The 23,955-nt window shown below is 36.3% G+C and overlaps 2 protein-coding genes and 1 pseudogene across 2 annotated transcripts; all 3 read right to left on the bottom strand.

Annotated features, from left to right (window-relative positions):
• Positions 1–5,515: 5,515 nt before the first annotated feature.
• Positions 5,516–7,236, bottom strand: LOC135081614 (glucose 1-dehydrogenase 1-like). The gene has a single exon (XM_063976360.1). The coding sequence runs from the start codon at positions 6,335–6,337 to the stop codon at positions 5,567–5,569; it is 771 nt and encodes a 256-aa protein (XP_063832430.1). The 5' UTR covers positions 6,338–7,236; the 3' UTR covers positions 5,516–5,566.
• A 91-nt stretch (positions 7,237–7,327) lies between these two features.
• On the bottom strand, positions 7,328–8,194 carry LOC135081613 (uncharacterized oxidoreductase MexAM1_META1p0182-like). The gene has a single exon (XM_063976359.1). The coding sequence runs from the start codon at positions 8,139–8,141 to the stop codon at positions 7,371–7,373; it is 771 nt and encodes a 256-aa protein (XP_063832429.1). The 5' UTR covers positions 8,142–8,194; the 3' UTR covers positions 7,328–7,370.
• A 392-nt stretch (positions 8,195–8,586) lies between these two features.
• LOC135081889 (uncharacterized oxidoreductase YxbG-like) overlaps positions 8,587–23,955 on the bottom strand; it is a 67,476-nt pseudogene continuing 52,107 nt past the window's right edge.

Genomic DNA, 23,955 nt, shown 5'->3' with positions numbered 1-23,955 from the left:
TTTCTTACTCCATAAATAACTAAAGTTTGGAAACCGTTGTTACAGGCTTTTACTTAAACAATTTATTAACTCTAAAGATACTTTGATCGTGAACCAAAACTCGAGTTTATTTGTTCAAGATATTTTGTAGACTTGTTCGATTTGGTCACGAGGCAAGTTTGTAAAACAAATGGCGGAAAGTTTGGGTAAATTGCCAGTTTTCTTAAAAAGTAGTAACTAGGTTAATGAGTTATTGCTTTAATTTTAAAAACAGGGAAGTCTCAAATTTTATTTATTAGTCACGTGATTCCAAACTTAAAAGATCGGTTTAATTAACTGAATTTTTCCTACTTTAGTTTATTTTACACACTGACACAAAAGTCTCGTCTTATTTTTGTAATTCTTGTAATTATTGCTTTAGGTAGGTAGGTAGAATATTATGTAAACCACACCTTGAAGCCACGATACCCGAACGGTGAAGAGGTCGGACTGGCCGACTAGTGGTCCGGGGTACGCGGGTTCAGGCCCCGCTGCCGTTCGGGTCCATATTCGGTTGCATAAAAAATATTGTCATAATTTAAGAGTGCATAAAGTTTTTTGGCATACTCATCATTTCGCATAACGTTCATACAGAATAATTCATAAGGCATATTTTTTTTGCCATAACCACTTTTATTATAATAATATTTTAGTATATATTTTTTCTGTATACTTGTTTTTTTAATAACGATTTCTAGGCATAACATTTATTGGCATCTAAACCAATGCCATAAATATTATCATTCATAATATACAAAATACCATAATTTTAACAAATATGAAATATAAAAATGTTATAAGTTAACAAATATAAATAGACAAGCAAGCATGCAAACAAGCATGCAAGCAAGCAGCAAGCATGCAATCAAACAGCAAGCATGCAAGCAAGCTGCAAGGAAGCATGTAAGCATGCATGCAAGCAAGGATGCAAACAAGCAAGCCTGCAAGCAAGCAGCAAGCAAGCAGCAAGCAAGCAGCAAGCAAGCAGCAAGCAAGCAGCAAGCAAGCAGCAAGCAAGCATGCAAGCAAGCATGCGAGCGAGGACCGCACTCCCTCCGCGCCTCCGGCTTTTAAATTACACTCTAGTATAGGGCAGACTAGTACCACGTGGAAGAGACCACGGCCAGTCGGGATCAACATAATTTCAGACCAGGTAAGCTTAATGTTGTAAAAGAAATGTGGACTGTATAATATGTGCGTTATAATAGATAAGAGGGATTCAAGATCAAACAGAATGTAGTTTCACGAGCTTAAGTTTTCTAAGAAACAGGTCAAAAATTAAGAACAAAAATGACAATGATACAGAGAATTTAGTTTTTGCAAATCTATAGGCCGAAAGAGTATAAAGGTGGAAGGAGATCGGTTGGAGACTCTACACTCGAAGTTGTTGACAATTATGTATACCTGGGACAAACAGTCCAGTTAGGTAGGTCCAACTTCGAGAAAGAGGTCAATCGTCGAATCCAACTCGGATGGGCAGCGTTCGGGAAGCTTCGCCATATACTCACGTCCGAAATACCGCAGTCTTAAGTCGAAAGTCGCAACATCACAAATACATAATTATTTACTCTTCAATGTTGGTTGCTCTTATAGACAATATTTATCACTTTAAATGTTATAAATAATTAAATTATGTTTATAGTATTTTATTAAAAACAAACTTTATGTATATAAAAATTATGTTCTTTACATTTATGATTATTTAAATTATGGTATTGAAAATTAGAGAAAGTTATTATTATGCCTAAGAAACCATTATGCATTTAGAAAACTATGCATATCAAAGTTTATGCGAAAAAACTTTATGCAAATACTGTTATACCAAACTAAATTATGATGAAAAATGTTATGCGTCTAAGAGGGCACCCCTGCCGTTCGACTATTGTGACGAGCTCACTCGTGATACAAGCATATTTAACTTAGTATGAATGAGGGGCTAAATAAATACTCCATTTATCACTAATTATCTTTTTTTTTTTTTTTTTAAAGAAAAGATCACTTCTGGGCGCGGGACAGCTTGCGCAAAAGCAATGCCTTAAACCACTATCTCCTCTTATTTCATATAACCATTTGTCACTTATATTTTAGAGGCACATCGAGCAAGGGGTATCTTAATGTTCTCTTATGAAATAAGTAATTATGTATCAAACCCACTTGTTACTAGCGTTCTTTAAAAAGAACGCTAGTTTTTACATAAATATTTTTACTAATGTGGGTAGTGTAAACAATTTTTATATGCAACATTTGAAAGATGAGGTGTGTCGCAGTACTGTCCAAGTCTTATAAGTACACTGACGTAAATAACTATAAAGTTTTGGAGCGATTGTTTTGAGATAAATTTATCATGACTGATTTAAGGTAAGTGATAGAAAAAGTGAATTCCGTACCAAAATTCTGCCCAGATTATCTGAATTCGCCGAAAATAAATCACGTTTGCGGGCTCATGTACCGTCGGCAGACAAATTAACGTCTGAAGCAGAGGAAGACTCAAATATTACTTCGCCACAGACGATACACAATTGAAAGTGGGTGTGGTAGACTCGTGAAGGTTGCAGGAAGTACCTGGAAGCACAAAAGCGGTCGTGGTGGAAATCGTTGAGGGAGACGTTTGTCCAGCAAAGGATGTCATTTAATTTTGGCTGAAACGAACGAACGACATAGTCCGTGTATTCCCAAACTTAAGTTGCAGAGGGCGGGACACTTAGCTTGTAGAACTAATGGCCGTTAGGGCAAAAAAGTTCTCGAGTGGTGGTCACGAGCCGATAAACGTAGTATGGGCAGGCCTCCCACTAGGTGGACCTATCTAGTATAAGTCACGGGAAGCACCTGGATTTGGGCAGCGCAGGCCCGGTCGTTATGGAAATCCTTGGGGGAGGCCTTTGTCCAGCAGTGGACAACATTTGGCTAAACAATGGTAGAACATCGTTGCGGAAATCCTTTGTCCGTGGACATGATGATGAATTATTAACAATTAGGCTAAAACGAACGATGCTAGATTATGGAAATTCCACACCATGGAAATCCCATAATCTAAAGGCGATCTTAGAGACAACCTACTACATTCTGCTGCATTGTAAGCAGTGCATTTGCCTGCACGAGTTTAATCAGCGTAAATATCACAGTATTAGAGTACCACGACACAGTTCTGTAACATGGTAACATTGTTCTAGTAAATAAATTCCACCTACAATCACCCAATCACGCAGTTCCTAACTTAGATTAGCTTGTCTTACATACACAATATACAGGGTGTCCCAGAATGGGTGAATCAAACTGCTAGGGGAGGTAGCTCTAAATACTAATGTACTATCCCTAAAAAATACGAAAAAAAAATTTTGAGTTCGGATTTTTTTAAAATAAAGTGCTCTAAACTCGAAATCTAGTCATTATTTTCAAAAGTTTGTTTACAGATAGACGAAGCGATCATGGACAATTAATATTAGTAAAAATAAAGTACAGTCGCGGAATGAAAAGGTTCGTCACCTTAGTGTCGGTTTTCGCTTGCACTAGGTACTGTAAGAGTCAAACCTGCCAACATAACAGTGCAAGAAACAGTGCTGCTAACATTTAAATAAATATTCATGACGTTTGCTAACGAATAAGGTTTTGCTTGTTTATTTTTCTATCCCATCAGTGCAATGCAATGATGACATTGACCAATTGACAATAGTTTTTTTTATTTAATAGAAATAATAATGGCAGGTTGAACCAACAAGAAGGTTTTAGTTTATCAATCATAATAATCTTCTTGACATGATAAATTGTCAAACAAATTTGATCTGAATAATTTTGAACTTTACTGACGAACAGTTAAAGATTATTTTCTCTAACTCGAGATTATTCTGTAACATAGTTTCAAAAGGTAATATGTGCTCGCGATTCGTTGAAGGAATCAATTTGAAAACTGACGAACCTTTTCATTCCGTGACTGTACAATAAACTCCAAACGCAGCAATTATTATAGCCAGATACCTACTTAGGCAAAGCTGATTTGTTTTCAATATAAAAAAAAATGATTTTTGTCCATGCGCTTTATTATTTTTTTCATATTTTTAGGGATAGTACCTACATTAGTAGTGCTACCTCCCCAAGCAGTTTGATTCACCCATTCTGGGACACCCTGTATAACAGGTTGCTTGTTACTTGATTATACAAACGTTGGTAATAGTTTATTATTAGTTTTAGAGAGATTATTACTGGGTATTCAATCTTGTGGGTTTCATTATTAAATGCTAATTTTAGCTGAAAATTTCTCTCACATTCATCAGATTATATTGTAACTTCAATAGTAGCTTTTTAGTGTGTATTAAGATTTTTTTAAGGTTTGTTCGTTGAAATGTTTTCTATTTGTATTGATATGATTGTAATATTATTTTACTTTGCGTAACACTTCGATAAATGTATTATAGTAATAATATAATTGAATGGTTCACACAATCACACCTATAAAGTCTACCTAATAAGTAGAAAACCTTGGAAATAAATTTGACAACACATAGATATCTTATCTATGTCGTAAGTGTAATAATATTGTTATAGATTAGATTAGTTCAGTTCTAAGTTCAGCTCATACTCCAGTAGTTGGTCATATCTTATTTACTTTACTTTTAAAGCCAATGATATTACACGTAATTATCCTACTAATATTATACGAGTAAATGCGAAAGTTTGGATGTTTGGGTGTCTGGATGTTTGTTACTCTTTCAAGCAAAAACTACTAAACGGATTTTGTTGAAACTTTACAGTATTATTGTTTGTAACCCAGATTAACTTATAGGGTATAATTTATGCCGATCTGTGACACTACATTTCACGTGGCTTTACCCACGGGCAAAAACTAGTAACGTATATTAAAGAATCGAATAGAGATAATATTTTTTATTAGTGATGTATAGTAGCAAAGTTTTGCTTTTCATAGCAACTTACTAAACAGATACAAATGAATTTACCATAAAAATCAATGGCTTCTCGTGCTCATCTCACTATTTTGCTCCCAACGGGATTCGAATCCCCAATCGCATCAACGTAGAACATGAACCATTCATGGCATACCTACCGATCCAGATAATGTTGTTCTGGGTAATCCCTCTAACTCCAACGCATTGACCGCATTCCGCCCAGCAGATTGATTGTCACTCAGATTTAGAGATACATTGTTATGTTAAGTCACGTATTTGGGGGCTTTGGAGCGATAGCACTAATGTTTGACAACACTGCACATGATGACGTCATGGATCATGAAATCATGAGCTAATGAATAACAAGACCCATTTGAGATATGCTGCAAATAATACGAACAAAGTATGTATGAATAAAAAAAGAAGATATTATGAAGTTCGGCTGTGCGTAAACATTTTCACTAACCAACCGGGTTTTCATCACGATATGGGGTATTTTATCTATGTTCAATATATTTAACCAACTAAGTATGTAAAGTTTTATAACCTGCACTTTAATTTAAAAACTTAAAGGGACTTTTCTAATAAATAAAACACAATTATTAAGTTATCTTAAGTATATTAATATAATATATTTTTGTCTAAGTGAATTACTTTGAACGTGATAGCAAAACTCCATTATCAGTTACGTAAATTGATCCAGTGATACCAACAGCTTTGTCACTAGCCAAGAATGCCGCTAGCTCAGCAATCTCACTTGGTTCACTAATTCTTTTCAGAGGAGTTGCTGTTTTGTATGTCTCCCATATTGCTGCTTGAATCTCCGGACTGACTCCCATATTTTCAATGATATCGGTCCACACAGGCCCAGGACTAATGTTGTTCACGCGAACACCATGTGGCGCAAAGTCCAGCGTGATCGATCTCGCGAAATGATCCAAAGCAGCTTTTGAGGTGCAGTAAGCGAATCCTTTTTCCATCACCATTTGACCAGCAACGCTTGATATGTTTATTATATTCCCTTTCGTTTCAATAAGATGCTTGGCAGCCAGATTGGTCATGTAGACAGCGGAACGCAGGTTAGTGTTCATGACGTGGTCAAATATTGCCATGGCTCCTGCTTCAGTAATGCTGGCATTGCCACCCACTCCTGCATTGTTGACCAGAACGTCAAGTTTTCCAAAATGTTTTACTGTATCGTTGATGATTCTTTGAGCATCACTTTCCTTGGTGACATCGGCGGTGATCACAAGAGGCTTGTTACCAACCTTCGAGATACTTTCCGTAACATCTTTTAGTTTGGCTGCGTTTCTTCCAACGATGGCAACGTTCGCTCCCTCTCCAGCGAATTTAAGAGCAATAGCTGCTCCGATCCCAGAGCTAGCACCAGTCACTAACGCTACTTTATTGTTGAAACTCATCTTGCTTATGACTATTATTTCTGTGCCGCTGTACTTATTTATACGTTTTCAATTCACAAACACCCACTCTTTACTAGTCATCAGTTAGCTGTCTTATCATATCTACTACACATATAATGGTATCTTATCTTTTTAATAGTAACATAGTCTGATCTAGCAAGGTTGTTTAATGACAATAATTTATTTCTGAATTTAATGATTCAGCTATTAAGCTGGTGGTATTATTAAAACATTGATTTTGGTTTACCTATTTAAAACTAGCTTCTGCCCGAGGCTTCGAATCTCAGATTTTGTCTGCCGGAAGAAGTTTTTGTAGTAGTTTCCTCGGTCCTCGGTCGGCAGTGGAATTGAGGCAGTTCGATCCAGATATTGTTGTTCTGATAATTCCCTCTAACCCCAACGCATTGTCTGCATTCCGCCCAGCAGATTTCTTGTCACTCAGATTTAAAGATACGTCGTTATGTTAAGTAACGTATTTGGGGGCTTTGGAGCGATAGCACTAATATTTGACAACACTGCACATGAGGACGTCATATATCATGAAATCATGAGGTAATGAATAACAAGACCCATTTAAGACGTGATGCAAACTATAGAGATACAGAGAGATGCTAACTTATGCGCTGAGTTCGAAACTCAGTGTCGCATTAGAAATTCACACAAACAGGATTCACACACCGGCCCTGCCCCTTTGTCACATATCCCTTTAGTTTCTGTGATCTGTGATGCAAACAAGACGAACGAAGTATGCATAGAAAAAAGAAGGTATTATAGAATACTTATTGTATTCCAGGGATTATAAAAACTATTCTCATTAAAAATATTTCAAAAAATCTTCATTAAAGTTCGACTGTACGTAGACATTTCACCAACCAACCACCATTTTCATCCGATTCATCTATGTTAATGTATTTAGCCTTTTAAAACATTTTAGAACCTGCACTTTAATTGATAAACTTAAAAGGACTTATAACGAATAAAACACAATAAGAAGTTACCTTAAGAATATTTATATTTTTTCTGTCTAAATAAATTAGCTTGAGCGTGATAGCAAAATTCCATTATCAGTTACGTAAATTGATCCAGTGATACCAACAGCTTTGTCACTAGCCAAGAACGCCGCTAGCTCGGCAATCTCACTTGCATCACTAACTCTTTTCAAAGGAGTTGCTGCTTCGAATTTCTCCCACATTGCTGCTTGAATCTCCGCACTGACTCCTAGATTTTCAACAATATCGGTCCTCACCGGCCCAGGGCTAATGTTGTTCACGCGAACACCATGTGGCGCAAAGTCCAACGCGATTGCTCTCGCGAAATGATCCATGGCAGCTTTTGAGGTGCAGTAAGCAAACCCTTTTTCCATCACCATTTGACCAGCAACGCTTGATATGTTTATTACATTCCCTTTCGTTTCAATAAGATGCTTGGCAGCAAGATTGGTCATGTAGACTGCGGAACGCAGGTTGGTACTCATGATATGGTCAAATGTTGCCATGGCTTCTGCTTCAGTAATGCTGGCATAGCGAGCCACTCCTGCATTGTTGACCAGAACGTCAAGTTTTCCAAAATGTTTTACTGTATCGTTGATGATTCTTTGAGCATCACTTTCTTTGGTAACATCGGCGGTGATCACAAGAGGCTTGTTACCGACCTTCGAGATACTTTCCGTAACATCTTTTAGTTTAGCTGCGTTTCTTCCAACGATGGCAACGTTCGCTCCCTCTCCAGCGAATTTAAGAGCAATAGCTGCTCCGATCCCAGAGCTCGCACCAGTCACTAACGCTACTTTATTGTTGAAACTCATCTTGCTTATGACTATTATTTGTATGCCGCTGTACTTATTTATACGCTTTTAAATCACATACACCCACTCTTTAATAGTCATCAGTTAGCTGTCTTATCATATCTACTACATAGATAATGGTATCTGTTTAATAATTAGTATCATTAGCTGATCTAGCAAGATTGTTATATAATATTGACAATAATATTTCTGAATTTAGTGATTCAGCTGGTAAGCTGGTGTTATTATTAAAACATTGATTTTGTTTTATTTAAAACTAGCTTCTGCCCGCGGCTTTGAACGTCTGATTTTGCCCGCTGGAAGATGTCTTTATCGAGGTTTCATCGCGGTTTCCTTGCGGTCATCAATCTGAACTCTTCTGTTATATTGTATAAAAACTTCAAAAAAAGGTAAGTACTTTCATTCGGACAAAAAGAAAATTTCTAGATACGATTAAACAAATGTATCAATCAACTAAAAATGATAACAACATTCCATTATCTGACAAGTAATTCGATAAAGTGATGCCAACCGCTTTATCACTAGCCAAAAATGCCGCAATCTCGGCTATCTCTCTAGGCTCACTAATCCTTTTCAATAGAGCTGATTCGCGGAATTTCATCGAAGTGGCTTCTTGAAGCTCCGAGCCGGCTCCCATATTCTCAACAATATCAGTCTTCACTGAGGCTGATGGTATTCACACGAACACCATGTGGTGCGAAGTCTAGTGAGATAGATCTCGTAAAATGCTCCAAACCAGCTTTTGAGGCGCAGTAAGAGAATCCTTTCTCCATTGCAAATTGACCAGCAACGCTTGATACTTGATCAAACCAAAGGGAATATAATAAACATTTATTATATTCCCTTTGGTTTCAATCAGATGCTTGGCAATTGGTCACGTGAACAGCAGAACGGAGGTTAGTGTTCATGATATAGTCATACATTTCCAAGGCTTGACTTGTGTCAGCATTTGAGACGTGAAAACATTAGGCAATATACTTACTTATTTCTAATATTAGTAAGTGTAGTTCATTCCCATGTCACATTTTAGTATTCAAAAAACTACAATATCGAGTCACAGACGAACTACTCGTAATATTACTATTTCCCATCTCTTTCTTGCTCACAATTTGCGCCCAAAAGGTGAACTCATTATTTCTCTCTCCAATTTGACTTTGATGCCTGCTCAAAACTTGGAGAGTCTTCAAACAATTTCTCTTTATTCGTATGTAAAAAGTAATATCTTGTCTGACGAACGAAAAAATACAAAATGAACCTGAATGTTTTTGTAGGTAACTAACGCCCGTATTCACAAACGATACTTGCTTAAGTGAAGCAGCGAATTGAACGCACAGCGTTGAATAGAGCACTGTGATTGGTTCGGGTGTCACCCTGTGCGTCCACGCGCACTGTGAGACCTCATTGTAATGTTTGTGAATACGGGCGTAAGACACACGATCGTATAAGAAATGGTTTTATTTTCTTTTCGTCGTGCAGCCTTCTCATAATAATATTGAATTTTTGCTTTGAAATAGGTAAATATTTGAATTAATTTTAGTCAAACATAAACATCATGAATCAACGGATACAATTAAATTCAAGATCTGAGGAATAATACAGGTTCTCAAGGATAGGGCTTCCGCTGCCCTACCTTAGTTGCTCAGAAAAATAATATACTGTTAACCTAGACTAATAAAATTATCCCGAATTTGATGTCATTAGTATGCTTTGAGCCTTATAAATTCAGTTTTCTTTTCGCAATTCTTTATATAAAGATAATTTTATGTTAAACTATCTAAACCTATTTAGGCCCGATTCGACCAAACTTTTATCTGAGACTAGCGGCTGCCCACGACTTCGTACACGTGGATCCCGTTTTACCCCCTTAGGGGTGGTTTCGTAAAATCCTTTCTTAGCGGATGCCTACGTCATAACATCTACCTGCATGTCAAATTTCAGCCCGATCTAAACTTATTTAGTAGAACAAATAATCTTAAAACCCATGCCGAATATGTGTCTAGATATTCTCTTATCTGATATAGGTAGATAGAACGATGACGAAGTGTTTTTCAATATAATAGCAAAGCAATCCTTATAAACATTTACTTAGTAGAGAAAAAAGCAAACACCACATTGATCCTGCGTTTTAAAAAACAATAGCAATTCTTACAAAGATATTTTTGAAGGACATAAAACTGATATAGAGGCAGATAAGACGATGGGTTTTGAAAACTATTGCAAAGTAATTCTTATAAACGTTTACTTAAAAACAGATTCGATAATGACGTTACGTTACGTTAAAAACAATATTGCAATACTTTCAAACGTATAATTTGATACTCATAAAACTGATATTGATGTTGAGGATTCATTTTAAAAACAATTGCAAAGCAATTCTTAATAATCATCATTCTCAGGTCATCTAGTCTCCACTGCAGGGTCACACCCCTTTCTAATTTAATATAGATAAACTGAGAATTAATAAATGGAAAGCCCCTAGATAAATGGCAAAACGCGATGGTTGTAATTTCGAAATCCCCTCACGGAGTGAACTTACATTTAAAAAAATCCAGATCGAAAGGATTTTGAAATTTTAGATCCGTCACGAACTCCTAGCCAAACGGATTGAGGAAGCAAAAATCTTTCCAAGTATACAGGGTGACTGGAACTGAACCCGCCATAGCTAATACGCGTATAGAGGAGGTCATTTGCTAATTATTGAACCTTACTTTCTGTGACTAAAGTTCATAGTTTAGGAGATATGTCATTTTTTATACTTTTTCCGAAATTTGACCTAAAAACTGCTTAATTTTTTTTTCTCGCATGATTTTAACCGGTTTTTTTATTTGATACTAATATCGAATAAACCTTTAGTCAAATAAAATAAATTTCAGATCCCGATAATGAATAACTAGTTACGAGCCGCCAAAGTTTAACAAAAGTACAAACCACGATAAAAAAGTCAAGTTCGAATTCGATTAAAAAACAAACTAATGGTGATAATGGATTGCCAATGATCATAAAAATATCTTTATCTTCTCTTCTTTCCAATGATATAACACGTCATGTTGTAATTAGATATTGAAATTTATTAAAAATTCAATGTTTATGGAAGAAAATGGAGTAATAATACGAAAATTATCCATACAAAGTTTCTTCAAACATTTCATATTTTCTGCTATACCCCTTTTCATAAATATTTTTAGGTCAAATATCGGAAAAATCTGAAAAAAGTATAAAAATTGACATATCTCCTAAACTATAAAACTTTAGACATAGAAAGTAAGGTTCAATAATTAGCAAATTACCTCCTCTATACGCGTATTAGCTATGGCGGGTTCAGTTCCAGTCACCCTGTATTTTTGGGTTTTAAATAACCTCTTTTTCTGGACTCATATTCAGCTTTTATGCTTTTTCCCTGCTCTTGCCTATTCAATTTTCTTTGTCACTACGTAATTTGTCAAAGAGAGGTACCTAATTGCAATGAGAAATTGCGGAAGATCTCGTTTCTTCTGTCCTGTAATTTGGCAGAAAGAGACACGGATATTGGTTGCCTAACTTAGCGCAATAATTACTCCATTGAAGTCGATACCTACTTTTGTATAGTCATTTGTGCATCAGAATACGTAATATTTTTGTTTCAAAATCGCGTCTTTTGCAACTACATAAGAACCTACAGTGCTGTTTACAAACTTACTCAGGTACCTATTATTCTTCTAATTAATTTTGTATAATCTTCGTTCGTTCGTTTCAGCCAAATGACGTCCACTGTTGGACAAAGGCCTCCCCCAAGGTTTTCCACAATGAACGGTCCCGCGACCTTTGCCAGATCGTCGGTCCACCTAGTAGGAGGCCTGCCCAAGCTACGTCTTCCAGCACGTGGTCGCCACTAGAGAACTTTTCTGCCCCAACGGCCATCGTCTCTACGAGCTATGTGCCCCGCCCACTGCCACTGGATTTTAGCAATTCTGCGAGCTATGTCGGTCACCTTGGTTCTCCTGCGGATCTCTTCGGATTTGAATTTTCCTATTTATATAATAGAAATAATGTAATTAAAATCTTATAATTCTTAGCTAAATATTAAATATGTTTTTCGTTACTCGTGTCGTTTAATTAACTCATAATCAGAGTCTAAAAATTTCCGAGCAATAATCGTAAGGAAATTGGTTTTCAAATAACACACAAAAGATTGAGTTTCTATTATTAAACATCATAAGGCCTCCTATTAGAATACAAGTATAATTGAAATAAATTCAGTGGTACTTCTTTTTTACCTGGAAAAATGTCTTAAACCCGAAAAGTAAAAATGTGTGTTAAATATTTTTCTATTGAGTGAATTAAGACATCTGAGATCACAATATATTAGTAAACCTAATACAAAACGTCATGAGACGCCTTAGGAACTTAATTTTATTTATTATTTCAGACAACTATTCAAGTGTGCAACGACCCAAACGAGACGAGAAACTACTAAGTATAATTAATTATTTGAGACCCTCATACTAAAATTTAAACTCTATTTGAACTGTAGTTTAACATTTAGTATGGAAATGTCATTTCAAACCAGTGTTCATCCAAGGATTAAAATGTAACTCAAGTTGATACGCGCCTCCGACTCAAGATAGCTAAATTATAATAAACATGATATTGAAGTTGGACCTCGTAAGCCTTTTGGATCTATCCCAATTATGTCACAACATTCCCTTAAATGTTATCAAGCATTTTCCGTCTATTGTGTGAACACCATTCAATTGGCAACCAAGCCCGAAAGCTCTTTAATGAGGATCAGTACTGTTGTAGAAAATTCAATAAAACTAATATCTACGTTAATCTTTAAGACATAAGAAAGATATATCTTTTTGAATTATCCAAATCGGACCATTACTTACGAAGATATTAAGTAATAAACATAGGCCGTTTTTGCCGCTAAAAGACAACGTACGCAAGGCCGCGTGACGTCACTATATCCGAATCGAGCGCAGCCGGCGTACTATTGGGATGGAAAATAATTTTTTCCAGCTAAACTATCAGTTTTAGAAAAAAACTTTTGATAACATTTATTCATCAAAATAAAGTAACCTATCGACCAGTAATTTTTAAAAATAAAAATTGTGAAAAATAAGTATCGCTATGTCCAAAAACCACATTTTTATACGATTCGATGGAATGCGGAGAAGCGGTTGGGGTGAGTGTAACTTTATGATTGTTTGTTTTGAACATAATAATACATAATATGAGTGCTAATACCCAGTTTCTGGCCTGGGGGGGGGGAGGGGATAAGTCATACCCAGCTTATAGCCTAGGCGGAGGGGCAAGCCTTACCCGGCTTCTGGCCTTGGTAAGAGGGGGGGAGAGGCAAGTCATACCCAGTTTCTGGCCTGGGGGGGGGTTAGTCATACCCAGCTTCTGGCCGAGGGGGAGTCATACCTAGCTTATGCTTAGGGGCTAGCCTTACCCAGCTTCTGGCCTGGGGGGAGGGGGAGGGGGGTCAAGTCATAACCAGTTTCTAGTTCTGGCCTGGGGGGGGGGGGGGGGGTAAGTCATACCCAGCTTATGCTTATGGCCTGGGGGGAGGGGCAAGCCTTACCCAGCTTCTGGCCTGGGGGGGGGGGGGGGGTAAATCATATGGGCGGCCAGAAGTCGTTCTGGCCGAGGGGGAAGTCATGCCCAGCTTATGACCTGGGGAGAGGAGAGGGACGGGGGAGTCATACCCAGCTTCTAGGCTAAGATTAAATAGATTTCCAGAAGGGAGCAGCTGGCCCGCCCATGGAAACGGCGAATAGATAGGTAGGTACTTAGGTTTACCTCAGAAAAACTAAATAACAGGTAGGTATTGCGTTTACATCGAAATGATCTTCATAGCAATGTCTTGTAGCCTAGGCAGAGTGTATCTGCCTCAGCTATACTTATTGTTAGAAGTAAATAAAATAATATTTATACATTTTTATATTTTACTTGGACGAAGATATGACTCTAACAACACTTATGAACACTTTATTTGAATAAATCGCCAAATATACCATCGCGGAGACCCTAATCGCGTCTCCGCGTTCCATTGAATCGTATGAGCGTATGGATTTTTTGCGATATTTTTCACAATTTCTATTTAAAAAAATTACCTATCGATAGTTTACTTTATTCTGATGAATAAATGTCATAACAAGTTTTTCTCTAAAACTGATAGTTTGGCTAGAAAAAAATATTTTCTATCCACGCAGTACGCCGGCAGCGTTCGGATCGGATATAATGACGTCATCGGTCCCGCGCCGGGCGGTCAGTGAACTTTTTTAGTAATTTGGCCATAACTTCGTCAATTTTTGTCGTAGAACAAAAATTTTTGGACTGTATATTAAGGATTTCTTAGACCTATAAATCTGCATTCACAGCTAAAAATCGAAATGATCCTCATTTGGTCGTATTAGACTACACCGATTATTTTTATTTGACTATCGACATGTTTTCAAGTAAATAAGGTAATACGGCTAAATGTAAAGTAGGTAAAAAATAAACGATATGTTTGTTTACTTTGGAGTTATTAACGTTATAAAATATTTTACAATCAAAGGTTCTAAGGCCTAACTAACGCAAAGAAAATTACTGATTTTCAATATTGTATCAATCAAGTAATCCTGAATCCTACTGATATTATAAATGCGAAAGTTTGGATGTCTGGATGTTTGTTACTCTTTCACGCAAAAACTACTGAACGGATTTTGATGAAACTTTACAGTATTATTGTTTAAAACCCAGAATAACATGTAGGCTATATAATTTATGACGATCTGGGACAAACTAAATTTCACGCGGGTGAAACCGCAGGCAAAAGCTAGTCCTTAAAAATTACTAACTAAAAGTAATATGACAAAAACTATTTATCGATGTCGTTCTTTCATAGAGACGTTGGAACTTGGTTTATAAATTAAGCCAACAAATCAAAACACAAATCACTTATTTGACTTGCAAATTATAATACCTTCAATCAACAACGATACCACGTGACCTCTGTTATGTAAAACGCCCGAACTTTATTAATTATAATTTTAATAAAACTTCTTACTATCGTAGAGATCTGTTGTTTCCCGTTTTATGATTTCGGTGCGGACAAGTTTTCCAGTAAAGTTCCCGTGATATCACCCTACGGGATCAAAAGACCTCGTACCAGGGTTACGAGGTATATAATGAAGAGCTGTAAGTACAGTATACACAGTTATGATGAGCAAGCGCATGTTGATGGTGGCAAGGTATTGCTTAAGTTCTAGGTCAAAGGTTATAGTTTTAAAGTCTTGAGATAAGCTTGCGTTCAGTAGAGCTGATGATAGTTCTAAGATGCGCTTAAGTTTTTCGCTTAGCTAATCCGAGTTCCTAATTTTCCATTTTTTGACTTAAATTGTCTGTCTATCACCAAAATGGAAGGTCATTTTTACTCGACTGCGCTAGATTATTTTTTAAAAGGGTTATGTTTTTGTTGTTACAATATTTACTGTTGCGGTGTGGTCAAACTACAGCTATTATGCTATTAAAATGATACTATTTCAAGTACATATAGCTCGCTAGAATATAGATATTCCATAGTAATTCATGTTTACTTATTTTTTTCTAATTTAAACGATAATGACTCAATTTAACTAGATTGTTCTGTACATCGTTCAAAGTTGTCTATTGCTGGTATATTGTTTTAAACTTTCATGGTCACTAACAAAATAATTAATTATGTGCCCATAACATCTCACCCGCCAGTCCCTCAGTTACTCCGTGATAATGGCGCTTGCAACAGTGGCGAAATATCGGAGACTCGGAATTAAGGTAGGTACACACGGCCACAGTGTTAACTATCCATTTTGCTCTCGCTGTCATGAAATGGTGATTCTTTACTATAATACGAGACGACATGACCGGCAATGGGTAGTTAACACTGTTGCCGATAGTACATGGTAGCAATCTTGTCAATAATAATTATTTTATGGTTAGTAAGACTATGTTTCTACGAAACAAAATTTATGTATTTCCAGTTGCGTGACCAAATCTCCTCACCAAACAGTTTTACAAAGTGCAAAATTTAACATCGGCATCCGGACACTTGAAACTAAACCGAAAGCCTGGCTGGAACTCTTCCAGAGTGCTTAACCGGAATGATCCGGATAAACCGGCAAATAAAACCGGGTAGCTAACGAAATTTTATACGGAGCTGGAAACGGTGGGACCGTTATTTTTTCCAACTCCCGTCGGCTCGACTGGGAAATATTTTTGCATAAAATTTTCATTTTCAAACCGATGTCGCGGGCTATTTCGTAGTTTATGCTGTTTTTTGTAACGTTTGTTCACAAGTTCCATGAAGGGTGAAATAACGAACGCTGTTGATTAAGGGTTTGTAAGCGGTTTTGTTGGAAACTTAAAGCCAAAAACAAATTGTCAGTTGCTATTGGCGCAGTTTATACAGGGTGTTAGGTAAATGGGTATATGAGCCGACACTAGCCCATGTTAACATGGTCATATAAATGGTATGGTGAAGTCAGAAAATTGATATCTTCAATTTAATTATTTTATTTTTCATACAAATCGGATTTTATAAAATTTATTTTGTATGAAAATTAAAAAAAATAAAATGATGATATCAAAGAAGAACGGTCACGCCCCATACAAAAAAAAACCCAGACCCGACAGAAACGAGACATACCTCAGTTTTTTTGTCATGTCTTAATTAGTTAAATTATATATTTTTTATATTCGAAATCTATGTATAACACCAAAATATTACCCTTTGTTTTTGTTCAGGCGTTATACAAAAACTAATACAAAATGCCTATTTATCACCAAAATTGGTAAATGTATGTACCTAAATGTCTATTACAGCTGCTATGGAATGTATCTAGGTGACCTGGAGATACAGCCGGATTATACAGGGTGGTTATACATATGGAACGATAAGTAATCTCACTCGATTATTTCTAAACTATACAAGATATCGAAAAACTAGTTACTGATTCTGAAAGTGCTTCATGAGCTCTTTCAAATGGTACCAATAATAGGTTACAGATTATGGAAGCTGGTAACATTGAATTTTTGGATTTTGTAACTTCTCGTTTCCACCCTGTATAATCCGGCTGTATCTCCAGGTCACCTAGATACATTCCATAGCAGCTGTAATAGCCATTTAGGTACATACATTTACCAATTTTGGTGATAAATAGGCATTTTCTATTAGTTTTTGTATAACGCCTGAACAAAAACAAAGGGTAATATTTTGGTGTTATACATAGATTTCGAATATAAAAAATATATATTTTAACTAATTAAGACATGACAAAAAAACTGAGGTATGTCTCGTTTCTGTCGGGCCTGGGTCACAGATGACCGTTCTTCTTTCTGACTTCACCATACCATTTATATGCCCATGTTAACATGGGCTAGAGTCGGCTCATATACCCATTTACCTAACACCCTGTAGATTATTTCTACAATTACTTCATTCAATAGGTAGGTTAGAGGTTCCTGGCTCAAATACGGTTGGTGTAGTGGAATGGACTTCATTCCACAAAAGATCCGTTACGTGGTGCCGTTACACACAAACAATTTACTCTTTAAAACTCAATCGTTATCTACCAATATGATTACTGAGCATTTTATTTATATACTTGAGTGATTTTGTTACATGTGTACACATGAACATATAAAACGACTGTGGTCCCTTTAGGTGCACAACATGATAAAAACACATCGCTCTTTCTCTCTTAAAAATAACTAGGCAAATGAATAACATCCGCTATTTACAAAACTGCACCAGAAACTTGTACACAAAAAGCTAACCTTAAAAAGCGAGTGAAAAATATGTTAAGTGCTGATAATCTGTGTGCATTTTTCACCCGACACCGGGCTAAGGGTTAATTTGCCCCGGAGTGAACAGGGGACGGTGGAAGCATAATTTTTCATTTAACTGCTAAGCTAGCGTCTTATTTTTACTGTTTTTGCGGATATGCAGCTGGAAATTGTGACCGGGATGAACAGATGGGAGGAATGGAAACTATAGCAGTTTGAGGGTTAAATTTTAAATTTTGTAACTGCCCTTCAGTTACAAATTGATTCCCTTCAGTTTCGTAATTTGTTCCATTTTTAGTTAAAAAAAAAAACCTGAAAGATAATTTTAAGAAATGATCATTCAGTATTTGTTTTGGTTGTTTATAGATTTGGACTCTTTATGCTGGGTTCGATTTGTGTTACCGGTTACCGGTTAGTGGTTACCGGTTAGTATATTCATCATTATCATTTAAGCCAAAGGACCCCCAATGATTTCTACATCGCCCGGTTGGTAGCGACCTGCATCCAGAGCCCTTCTGCTACCTTCATGAGGTTTTCGGTCCACCTTGTGTGTTAATATATTTATATGGTTAAATCAACTTAACTTTGCAAAAGTTATGTACTTCGGATAGCACTTTAAACCGCTTGCTTATCGATCATTTAAGCCAGTCAGAGGGTTAGAGATTTAAGTCAAAGGAAAAGTCTAAGTTGAATTGTTTACTGACTAGTTTATTTTAGGATTACTTTATTCTTAACGGAATATACGAGGTCTCTGAAAATATAAGACCTCGTATACAGGGCTATGAAAAATCAAGACTTAAAAATACCAGCGTAATCAAAGCTCCAAAAGCCGACCTAGTTCAGACAAGTTCGTTTTCTAAAGTGACCTGATTGTGTGCCGAACCACGGCTGAAGGAATGAACTTAAAATAGTGCTGTATTCGAGCAACTACAGAACAACTCATCATTAGATTTTTTTTGTAAAGGCCAGCTTTAAGAAAAATAATAGGTAAATGAAAGTTAGAAATATTTTTTAAAAGAACAAAAAAAATGCTAATAGCAATTTGTTCGTTTCAGCCAAATGACGTCCACTGCTACATTTCTAAGGCATCAATTTGCATGACCGGTCCTGCGCTTCCCCCATCTATAGGTTCTTCCAGCGACCTCCACCAGATCGTCGGTCCACCTAGTGGGGGGCCTGCCCACGCTACGGTTTCCGGCCCGTGGTCGCCACTCGAGATCTTTTACCCCGACGGCCATCAGCTTTACTATAAATAAATAAATAAATATCCTTGGACATTTTACAGTGCGCCGCTAGTCCCAAACTAAGCAAATCTTGTACTATGACAACAGATATAAACATACTTAAATACATTTTTTTGTAAATACATACATATTATACATAGAAAACACCCAGACCCGTCACAGAAATTAAAATTCGTTATTTCAATTTCTGCCCGGCCGGAAATCGAACCCGGGACCTCTCGGCATAGTAGTCCGTTCTGAACCACTACACCAAACGGCCGACTAAAATAAACAAAGTAAGTAGTGACTGGATGTCGTCAAAGGCGACAAATATGCAAACATCGGGCGTTCCCAACCCGTCTGGCCAGCGCAGGGAATGTATGCCAAGCCTTCATTTGCCTGTAGTAAATTAGAGGGTCGTGCTCAGTGGAGACTAAATGACGTCATGACGACGAAACAAAGTAAGATCTTGAGATGTCGCCTCTAACTACTGGATGCAAAATAAATAAGTATTTCAGTTGATATTTTCACTACAAAGTTTCCGGCAATAAATGAAGATAAAATTCTTGAATATTTAATACCTTTAACCCAGGAACTCAAAAGAAAGCCCTAGGAATTAGCATAGAGTTTCCAAAACTAATTTTCTCGTAACGCCAAAAACTTGAGTACCTTGAGCGCGGATAGGCGTCGTATAATCAAACTTTGGGACTGTGACGCTCTAACTGTATGCTAACTAGTACATTGTGTGAACCGACTTCAAATTTTGTACAGGGCCGGATTTAACAGCTAGGGCTCTGGCAAAGGATTTGATTACAATTTCAACCTAGCGTATAGAGTTCGTATTTTGGTGAATTCGTATGTCAAGAATATGATTGCTTTAATAGCAGAGATTTTATATAACTATTTATTTAGGTTCTTGAACCAGGTCATCTTTATTTGTCATAAAAGCACCCTTTTTCGTTTGGAAATATCTTTAACAGAAAACAAGGATTAATTTATGACTTTATTATACTCATCAATTATTATAACTAAGAACCATCTAAGCTTTGAAGTAACAAAACCTACTATACTATCAAGATCTGATTCGTTTAGCAGTTACAATTCCACAGACAGACAAGTCAAACTAATTAATCGTACATCCCTCGTTTTGGTTAGAAGGTCAAAAGCTAGACTTGCCAAGGGCCCAGAACTTCCTACGTCCCTGAACTAACAACTAGTTGGTAAGGGATAAGGAAATTCAGGTCAAAAGATAGTAGATAAACACATTGTCTTCGAGTAAGTTTTGCCAACATACCTAAAGCGATAATGGAGAATTATTGCCTTTCCCTATAAGGGATGGTTATTGTTTTGATCGTAACTACGCGTATGATAGATGAGCATGGCTGAGAGCACCATCTAACTTTAACCGTAACCTATTTTTTTTTGTATGGAGATTGACAGATTTTTGACGATTGTTAAAGATAAAACAAGATGGTGCAACTCAGCCTTAGTGATAGTAAAATACTTGACAGAAAAGTCCACTGAAAATCTTTTAATTACAAACTAAAAGACATGGGGCACAAAAAGATATAAAAAATTAAATAAGTACTTATTTAAAATTAAACTTTGGTTATTTTTTTTAATAAATAATTTGTGTTGTGCTAATTGGGAAGAAGGCTGATCTGAATCAACCTAATTAAAAAGAAATATTATACTTTCGTATGCTAAGCCTTCAGTCCGGTTGAGCCACGTTGAATATCGTGATTTCAGTTGTTAATCTACACGACAGACCAAAAATCAATGGAAAATAATGTCCTATAGATCAAAAATAGAGGTATTGGTAGCTTGAAAAATATTTACGCACGGCACAAAATGTTATTGTAGCTTACAGAACTTAAATACATATAATTTATTGATCAAAGTTCAAACTATAAAGTTGTTATAGCAATTTTTACTGCTTTATGCAAGTTTATAAAAGTCATAGCCAATACAACAACTTTTAAACTGCAAGATAGAAGCTTCTTAACTTTTAACTTTGCTCGATACACGCCACATCCATAAAACTAATGGAGAAAGATATAGTAACTATAACTTCTCGTCAACAATACGAGTCTAAGTTGGATTTCTATTAAGTATTATAGGTTTATGTATTCTTGTTGTGTGTATTGATATTCAGGCGTAGTTATATTTTCGAATAGGTATACAAGGTTCCATTTTGAAAACAAAAGCTTTTTTTATTCATTTTTTCATATGCCAGAATACTTTTATACTCAAAGCTTAAAGGTCCACTGGTATAGAATGCTTTTAACATTAAGTTCACCTTTTATAGACTCCCTGTGCATTACGTACATGAAAATAGTCTTAGGCAATTTTTTAGATAAGATATTATGACGTAAAGTAGAACGGAATCTACTATGTGTAGGACTAACATTTTATTCGTCATACCCAGTTACATTTTAGGCTATGTTCACATGTAACGCGCGTTAACGCAGGTCAACGCGGAATTAAATTTATTAAGAGTTCACATGACAAGCGCTAACGCGCGTTGCCAGGAGCTCGTCAGTCTGTTTCGATAGAGCGATATAGCTTAGAAAATTGACGTGGAAGAAGCTATTGCGATGGAAGCGCGCGCCCATCTGAACAGTCAAAGGACGTTACCGTGACGTTACATAGCTGTCAAAGCGCACGTCAACGCGCGATCGCCTGCGTCTAGAGACTTTTTAACCGACTTCAAAAAAGGAGGAGGTTATATGTTCGGCTGTATGTATGTTTTTTTTTTCTGAGCGGTTTTCGGGTTTTCGGTTGATCGGTAGTATGTAAATACTAAGAAAGAAAGAAAGAAAGAAAGAAAGATACATTTATTACAGTGGACATCACACAAATACAGGCAATTACATAGACATGACAGTGGCACATAATAATAAAAGAAGAAAAAATAAAAACAAGAGTAAACTGAGCAGTGCCACCCATTCACCAACAAGATGCCCACTGCAACGGGACCCCACTCAGCATATGCCGTGGCCCACGGTGAACGATGTCTAGTCGCGCGATTTCAAAACGCGCGTCAAATTTTTGCCATCTGAACACAGCCTTATTCGTCACGCAACACCACGAGCCAGTATTTAGTCCTGCATACTAGCCGTCTAATACAAATAAAATGATAAACTTCCTCATGAAATAAAATGATAAACTTCCTCAATATGAATTTCAGCCTTTTTTTAACCAATTAACCTTTATTGTGTGGAGGATTCTAAATCACGGAGCGGCAAAAGGTAGTGGTTTGGCCCCGACCTACCCTTATTATGCCAAATAAATTGTGTCCCAGTAAGGGACAGTTTTTGCATCAGTGACGCATGAATACATTATATTTTTAGCATAAATAGTGTAAGTTCTCGAGTGGCGACCACAGGCCGGAAGACGTATTGTGAACAAGCACTTCCACTACGTGGACCGACGATCTGGTGAAGGTCTGAACGAACGATTATAACAAATTGTGTAAAAATGATGTTAAATAAATTTTATGTATTGAATATTGAACATTTTCAATTAAATAAGTAGTGTACGTTACGTTAAATAAATCTTCGTTATTTTTACTCGGTACACAATTATTTTAAAACGATGCTCAGTCCCTAATGCATGCTCGATCTTTCAAGTTTTCATAACATAATTTAATTTTGTAATAATAACTCAAAAGATAAAATATATTTTTCGAACAAACTTGTAAGAATCGTAGCGTCAATATTATTTTATGAGTTTACTCAAGCGCAATAACATGTTTTGTTTAGCATTTTTTAAATATCTCATTCAAAATGAAACATTGTTATTACAAAATGTAGGTAACTTTATAAAGCGTTTAACCAAAAAACAAACTCTTTAGCTTTATAATATTAGTATGAATTATGTAGGCAAAATATAGTGATTATTTACAGATTTCAAATTCAGTTGCTTAAAAAAAGTACTTATATTTTTATTAGTAAAGTCAACACTTCGCTAAAGAACTTCTAACTTTACCCAGAACCGCATAAAAACGTTACAGCCACTAAAGGAACCCCAAACTACTTTTAATCAGCATCGCCGTAAATCCTTCCAAGTTATAATCGTGTAAGTCAGTGACCGAAGGTTATAAGATAAGCCCAGTTTACCCCATGCTACCCTTTTTAGCATATAAATTATACTTGCAAAAAGGGACGTGAGTCCGACGCACTAACATTATTGAATTACGTTAGGTTCTAAATTTACTCGGGTTCGCTCAGGTTTATTAGTGAATTTGGACAATGTCGTGGAAGCACCAGTGATGGAAAGATAGGAAAGAAATTCAATCTATCGAAGACAATGAAAAAGGACGTAACTCACTCGTAATATAAAGGAAATTGTATGATCTAATATCAATCTAAGTAATTTTGTTCTTGTCATGCTAACACGTCTTATTAAATAACTATAATTATGTGTGATAGTGGGACTGATAAAATAAAAATATATTTCAGCAAATGAACAAACATGTCAAGAAGGTTTGTACGTAAGTAGGTAGGATAGGTTAGGTTTTACCATCTACCACTGTCATTAATTTACACCATCAGTATTTCACAGAACTGCGACAAGCGAATAGCTTCAAAAGTACGTAAAATAATAATTCAGAAGTGTTTTAAATAAGTTTAATTAGAAGTAACTACGACACTATCCTCCATCACCATCACAGGTGCTCTCACTATCTCCGAATAGATTTGTTGAGATATAAAACTGATATTTATTAGGGTACGAGCTGAGACACGATTTACTAACATTTTACAGGCTGGGTCATTAAGTGCCTGATAACTAGGGTA

The sequence above is a fragment of the Ostrinia nubilalis genome, chromosome 20 (genome assembly GCF_963855985.1).
Source record: "Ostrinia nubilalis chromosome 20, ilOstNubi1.1, whole genome shotgun sequence".
NCBI classification, from domain to species: Eukaryota; Metazoa; Arthropoda; class Insecta; order Lepidoptera; family Crambidae; genus Ostrinia; species Ostrinia nubilalis.
Note: the sequence above shows the minus strand (reverse complement) of the source record. Positions and strands in the feature narration are given on the sequence as shown.